This window comes from Podarcis melisellensis (assembly GCF_964234715.1).
Source record: "Podarcis melisellensis genome assembly, chromosome: 7".
Classification (NCBI taxonomy): Eukaryota; Metazoa; Chordata; class Lepidosauria; order Squamata; family Lacertidae; genus Podarcis; species Podarcis melisellensis.
In genome coordinates, this window is record NC_138539.1 from 49390815 (window position 1) to 49398293 (window position 7479).

At 41.7% G+C, this 7479-nt stretch overlaps 1 protein-coding gene across 6 annotated transcripts in view; it reads right to left on the minus strand.

Moving 5' to 3' along the window:
• SPIRE1 (spire type actin nucleation factor 1) overlaps positions 1–7386 on the minus strand; it is an 81734-nt gene extending 74348 nt beyond the window's left edge. For 2 of the 6 annotated variants that reach the window (XM_081919316.1, XM_081919312.1), the window contains exon 1: positions 6895–7386. In XM_081919316.1, the coding sequence (XP_081775442.1) occupies positions 6895–7231 (337 nt within the window). In that variant the 5' untranslated portion in view covers positions 7232–7386. The remainder of the gene's footprint in view (positions 1–6894) is intronic. The other 4 variants (XM_081919317.1, XM_081919313.1, XM_081919314.1 and 1 more) reach the window with 3 other exon arrangements.
• Between the last annotated feature and the right edge of the window lie 93 nt (positions 7387–7479).

Sequence of the window (7479 nt, forward strand, 5' to 3'; positions counted from 1 at the left end):
TCTAAACTTTCAAGAGAATAATACAGTATTAAGCCCTTGAAAAACCACAACATGTAGCCTATCCTAGCAAACAAATTATCTTGAAAGTCGTACTTGGAGAAGGAAAACATTTTGGCTGCTTTAAGAATCTGATCTCAACTGAAAAAAGAGATCACGTAAAAAAGAATTATGGAAATGCCAGCTTTTGTGTTGACTATAAAACTACATGTTTCTAGTGCCCAAAACAACAGGCATAAGATCAGCCTTCATAGAAGTAAGTGAAAGGAAAAGTTTTGACTGGTATTTGTTCCACTGTGATTTTAATTGTTATTAAGTTTAAAGCAAGAGTTCTTGAACTTCATCTTAAGCCTAGTAGGTTACATAGCACATTCTGCTTCATTCAGCCAACTAGTCTAGAAGACTTTATACCTCACTCTTGAACCAATAACAGACATAAGTAGATTCAATAAAAAGGGAAGGACTACACATACGTGCCTTATGACACGCTTGAGGTTTCTCCAGAAAAAGCACTATCCAGCAGCAAAATACAAGCACATAGTCACTTAACCATATACACCATGCTGAATCAGTATTCCAATTCTGTGCCAATCAAGATAGAAACTGAGCCAATAAATGTCACTGAGAAGCCCATGCCTCCTTAAAACAAATCTAGTGACTTAGAGAAGTATCACTCAATTAAAGCTGCAATCCCTTACACATCAGAAGTAAGTCTCACTGAAATCTATATTGAGCTTACTGCTGAATAAACAAATATGATTGCTCTATAAAAAGCATTCATTTACTAAATGTTAATCGCTCCTAAACACATTGTAAGAACTATCAAGTTGTAATTTCATCCACATAATTGTTATGAGTTGTAGATTTTTTAAAAAAAAATGTATTAAGGTATCAAATGTTTAATAATATTTATAGAAAAACTAGCATGTCAAACAGTCTTTAAAATGCTAGTTTATTTTCCTGTATAATTACTTTCTAGCAAACAATAGGTCCATTCTCCATCTTGAGACACTGCAGTTTTATCCACATTATTTTTAGACTTTAGTATTTAATGCAAGGTCATTATTTACAACTGGACTAGCACTCTCATTCAAGTCACTGGAACAATTCTGTTCTTCGGGCATACTGATATGATTAATAATAATAATAATAATAATTTTATTTATACCTCACCCATCTGGCTGGGTTTCCCCATACATAGGGCAGGGCAATGTCATTAATGTTACCTTGGGAAGTTTCAATTCTTTTATTCTATGAACACAACTTTAAACGAATATTTTCAATGTATCTGAAGCTCCTAACAGGAGTGTCACCCAGGCATATTATCCTCCGTACTAAAGCATTCAAGTAGGCCAATTAACTCAATCTGATTTTCCATTTTTCTTTGCTACTCATTCTGTGGCTCCTGGAGATTACCAAACAATGTGTACCTGAACATTTTAATCCTTCTGTACTTCTGCACACCCCTTGTTTCTTGGAGCATGTTGAGAACACCCTCATTTCTCAGTATCCCTTTTTGGCACCAGTCCTATCAGCAGTCACCACCTGAATTCGCTGTTGTGGGGAACGGGTAGACCCTCTCACACAAGGTACGGAGCTGCACAACAAGGAGAGCTAAATGAGGCCTTCTAGGATTTACCCCAGCCACATTCGTCAAGGCTCCACACCCTCTTCAAGTGCTATTGTCTGTCTCAAATGAGTTTTTAAATTGTGCTAGTGACTCTTGCTTGCATGGATAGAGAAGGGTATGTGTAGAAACTTCTGACTTTGCATTTCTAGAGTGTAGCTTGCTATATCAAAGTAAGTAGCACATCCAATTCCCTACCCACTCTGTAACTCTGTCCAATCACAGTCATGTGGCCTCTGGCAAGCTGCCCAAGAAGCAATGTGGCCCTCAGCCTGGAGAATGTATCTAGCCCACCCTTTCCGATCAAAAGTGTTCTTATTAAAGAGCCCTTCCAACCAATCATGCCCTAACCTCCAAGAAGCTGCTAACAGGGGGCTTGCAGCACATTACATTCCACCCCCAGTTTCTCATTTTTCTTTTCTAACTGACACTCAATGTCCTGCAGCTACTGAGAATGCTCAGTCCTCATTGGAGGGTATTTTGGAGGGTATTTTTCTTCTGCAAACTTCAGGGTTCCTCCAGGTATGTTTCATCTCTTTCTCAATGGCTCTAAGCCTGTCAACGCTTTCCATTCTATTTCTGTTAGAGGCAGTGAAGAATATCGAGGTTTGCACTTTATTATTAGTTAACTGATTCGTATTTTAGCATAATTTAATCTAGCACATTTTGATTTGAACCTCATTGGTAGTTTACTAGAGTAATGAATTTTATATACACTTGCAAACATAGGTTTGAAAGATGAGATGGAGAAATTCCTTCCCTTGGAGGTTCAAAGACAGTTGGAACTGGATATAAGCTTTTAAGCAGGGTGGGCATGATAAAGACAAGTAAACATGAGAAAGAGAAGTAAATTGGGTCCAATTTCTTTACCATATTTGAAGGGCAATGTTATTCCAGATCACAGTTTCTAATAATTCTGAGTTTTACTACATTATCTTGCAGTTTGCATTATAGCATAGCTTGCTTGTATGCTGCATTTAATTTATTTACTTAATAGCGTTTGCCTTCATCCACCCACTTTGTTTGTGGAATGTTATGACCCAACTGATAGCCATTCACTAAAGAAGATTAAATCTATCTGATCTTCAAATTCCTTCCAGTAATAACATGCTCCACTTTTTCATCAGGTTAAGCAAAACCATATAATTGTAGAGTTGGAAGGGACCACGAGGGTCATCTAGTCCAACCCTCTGCATTGCAGGTATCTTTTATCCAACATAGGGCTCAAACTCACAACCCTGAGATTAAGGGTCTCATGCTCTACCAAATGAGCCCAGTCATGGCAGTTAGACATCCATATAAGAGCTGTCTTACATATGCTTACTCAAAAGTAAGTACCATTTTTATTCATACAGGAAAATGAGCACAGGAATGCAACCTAAATCAAAGTCTATGGCATTTGCTGTTTCCTTAGCTTAGATGACATAATGGCAGATTGTATCCTCTTTCACAGTCTTAAACAAAACTTGAACTTTCCCTACCAAAAGTTGTCAAATTCTCATAAAAGAGTTAATACTCAAGAGTTTGTGTCTGCTTCCTTTCTTGTTAACAAAGGCCATGATCAAGTTGCAGTTACAGGCAACTACTGTCCCTTGACAGTAGGTGTTGTAGCTTTATGAGGCCCAGATAATCAGCATGGTATGAATATGCACTTGCTTCTGCACATAGATCTCCTTTACAAGATCATGATACATTTCTAATGTTAGTTTAACAAATGAAAACATATATGTACAGTGGTACCTCTAGATATGAAAGGAGATCCGTTCCGGAGCCCTGTTCGCATCTGGAGGTAAACGTAAATAGCGACGGCACATCTGCGCACGCTCGCGGTGCTTTTCGCCGCTTCTGCACATGCGCGTGACGTCATTTTGAGCGTCCGAGCATGCGCAAGTGGCGAAACCCGGAAGGTTTCACTCAACTCGAAGCATATTTAACCCAAGGTATGACTGTACTGAAATAGGGACCTTAGAGATGTTTATTCTAATGGATATAAGGTATAATTTTAAATGATCTACCTGTCAGTGTTAACCCTTACTCATGCACTTAAAAATAATCTGTCATAGTCTAAAATATGTGGGATTAACAGATCAAAGGAAACCATCAGAGAGGTTTTTTCCTCTCAGCAACATTGGAATGTTTCCAAGAGATAAATTATGACAGCCAACATGCTCTGTAAGTGCAAACATGGCTATTGTTTTGCCCCACATCAACTGAGAGGTTATTATCCAGATAATTAGCCCAAGCCACTTCATGGTGGCAGCAGCTCTGTACATGCTACACCATTGGGCAGACACAGTGTGTGATGAGGGCTGACAACAAAGTATGGCACTAAGACTACTTATGCTGTTCTAGAAAGTAGTTTATGTTTTCCTGAAGATAGGCAGCTGGCAGGGGAAGGTTCTGCAATCCTCACTTCTATATGCTTCTTGTCACCTCCTTTGGAACCCTTCTCACCACTGTCTTAGGAACCCACAAGTAGGAAATGCTACAATAAACAGTAAAAGTCAACTTAACAATGCCATGACAGATGAGTCATGTTGCTGTGTGTGGACTCAGAGCAGGTGGCTGCTCTGACGGTCTCAGCTGAAAACCTAAACATACCACATCTCTGTTATTATAAACCCTTCTTCCCTACAGCAGAGTGAAAAAGCTATGCTATTTGCAAGTACAAAACCTAATATTCAGCTGAGAGTATGTCATATGCTGTGCCCTTGCCCTCATTTGGGGAATAAGAAGTGTTAAAATAATATAAGACAAAGGGATAAAGAGGTAAAAGACATTGGGTGATATCTAACGAAGTCATAGTCAAGGGCCTTCTCAGTGGTTGCTCCCAGACTTTGGAACCCCCTTCTTATTGCAGGCAGGTGAAGACTTTCTTGTTCCTATAGTATTTAGGAACTGACTCCTTTTAGGGGAAGGGCTGGTACTGTGGTGTTTTCATTATGATCTGTATCTTTAATAGATCATATATAGATAAATATATTAATATTTAAATGTTTTTTAATTATTGCTTTCCCCCATTTTTAGCTGTTTCTATTTTAGCTGTAAGCTGCCTTGAGTCTCTGTCAGGGAAAAAGGCAGGATGAAAATAAATATAATAATAGTAATAATAATACTCAAGAGTAAACCCACTGAAATTAATTTACTCATCCATTAGTTTAAATGAGTTTACTCTGAGTATTACTAGCATTGGATTTCATCCATTATCTTTATTTCACAAATCATAGGCCAGTATTAAGAGTGTTCAAATACAGAATGTTTCTGTCTGCAGGCAAACAAACAAAAAACCATTTTGCAAAATACCACTCATGCTTGTTGTTTGTTATGTTGAGGTTAAAACCTGTCTAGGAACTGCATTCTGACATGGAACTAACTCTGTGTCCTGGCATATGGGAGTACAAAATATCCTTTGACAGTGACATAAAATAATTCTGCACATAAAAGCTTCCTATTCCTCAGCCAGTATAAAAAGTCTGTCTAGTATTTGCTGTAGAATTCAAGAATTCATTACTGTGTTCTGAAGGAGATTATGGAGTACTCAACAATGAGCGTCATGCCAACATTAAACTCTACAATAGGTTATCCTATTGTTCTTCTTACAACAATGAAATAAACAAATTTCATATGATGTCCTATTTTTAAAATCAAATTACCACCATTTGAAGTCTTATTACTTCAACTCTTGTTTTATTATGTTCACTAAACAATACACAGCAAATGCAGGATCTGTACAATGCATGCTATGTGTCACTTTTCATATGTATTGTTTCTTTGACTGCACAGTCAAATGACAGGTACAATCTGTTTGCTGCTAGAATGAGTTTATAGAGCTGACTTTGAAAAGTGGTTTACTGCGTTAATTTGGGTTTTTTTAAAAGTATGTTTGAGGTAACTAGTATAATCAGAGATTTTGAAGGCACGTGCTAAGACATGTAAGGCAAAGATAATATGGTGTTACATTAGTCATGGTCATAATGTGTATTATATATAACTGCTTAATCTGTTTAACATATTTTTCCTAAGTACATAAGAGGAATTCATAACGTCACATTTTATTTCCTGTGTTAATCATATGATTGATTAGTTGCAGTCTTCAGTAAACGGGAACATCAAACCAATGTTATAAAAAGTATGTATTTCCACTTGATTGTTTCCTATACATTTTTCACGTGGATGTGTATAGAACACACTGATATCCCTGGAATTTACTCCCAAATAAGTTAGCATAAGATTGCAGCCTTGTTTTGGAATTAAAAAGGAACACAAAACAAAGGCACAAAGCCAACAGACATTAAACCTCCTGGTAGCAACATGCCTAGGTTCTGACAGCTGCTTTCTTTGTTTTGCTTTGCAGTGCCCTCCCCCAATCCCTCATGCTGACCTACATGAGTAGCTTTGCATCGTTTTATTTTCTACAGGCTTTCTCCAAGCAGGAGCAAAGGAAAAAAGGTGCTGGAGGAGCTCTAGTAAATAAACAGGCACACAGCCTCGGTATTTCAGAAACCGTGTATCAGTATTTAATACAGTATAGTCACCCATGCTGCAGTGCCAAACAAGGGCAATGAAACAGGAAGGATGTTTTTGTTAGGTGCTCTATCCAAAAATGAAACGTCTCATGCCCAAACCAAGACATCCTTTCAGGTACAATTAAGCTACCCTGCAGTCTCCCAACTGCTTGCCTATACACCAGCCATAATGCAGCATTTAAAAGACAGAAAATATTACTGATCATATAAGAACTCTAGATTTCAGCACAACAGAGAGAAGAAAAACATTCGCAGCGATGCGGGAGGGGTGGGGTGGGGAGGGAAGGGATTATCAGAAAATGGTAACTAGCAAGCTCTTCATACAAACGCCGTCGTTTCTGGGGAAGATGGGGCAGTTGTATAAACAAGACGAAACAGAGGCGTTTTTGTTGCTGTGGGTGCGGGAGGAGCGCGCGCGAGAATGTCGCCGACCTGAGGCGGCTAAGAAGAGGAGGAGGAGGAGGCAGCCCTGAAATCCATGGGGAAGAAGCAGTGCTAAGTGATGGAGAAATGGTGGAGGAAATCCTCGCCGTGCAATTGCCTTGCTGGGGGATGTATGCAGCCTCCCGGGAGCGGGAGACGACGGAAGGGGGGAAAGCGTTGCTAGGGGGAAAGATTCACCCCCCCACAGAAAGAAAACAAGGCGGAAACAGCGCGCGAAGGGCACCCCCAGTCCCCTTCTGGGGCCCAAGCGGAGCCTCAAGAGCGCGGGGCTCAGCGGCGGCCCTCGCCCCGGAGCTTTACCTGCTGCCGGCGGGCTCCGAGCGCCGTCGCCCAGCGTGACGGCTCCGTCCTTCCAGATGCGGATGTCGGCGGGGCTCTCCACCCTGCGGCTGGGAGACTCCCCGCGGCGGCCTCGGGAGCGGAGGGAACCGCAGCACTGGTAGCAGACGGCCCACGCCTGCTCCTCGTTGATGGGCTGGTTGTAGAGCCGCAGGATCTCCTCCAGAGACAGCGCGTCCCGCATCGCCAGCGCCGCCGCCAGAGACCGGCCTTCGTCGTCGTCGCCGCCGCCGCCGTCTCTGCGGCCGGAGGTGCCCGGCAAGGGCTCGTCGCTTCCCGCGGCCCCGCCGTGAGCCATTCCCTCTGCGGGGAGCCGAATGATAATAATAACAACGGAAAGGAGGAGATGACCGGCCGCGCTCGCTGCCCTCTTCGTCCTCTGCCTTCGCCGCCTCGCTTCGCTTCACCTCAGCTGCTGCTGCTGCTGCTGCCGCCGCGGCTACCCGTTGCCCGCCGCCTTCATGTTCTTCTCCCCGCACCCCTCCCCCGCTTCCCTCAATAAATAAGAAAGCGCGTGAGCCGCCCCAGTCACCGGCGAGGAAGGCA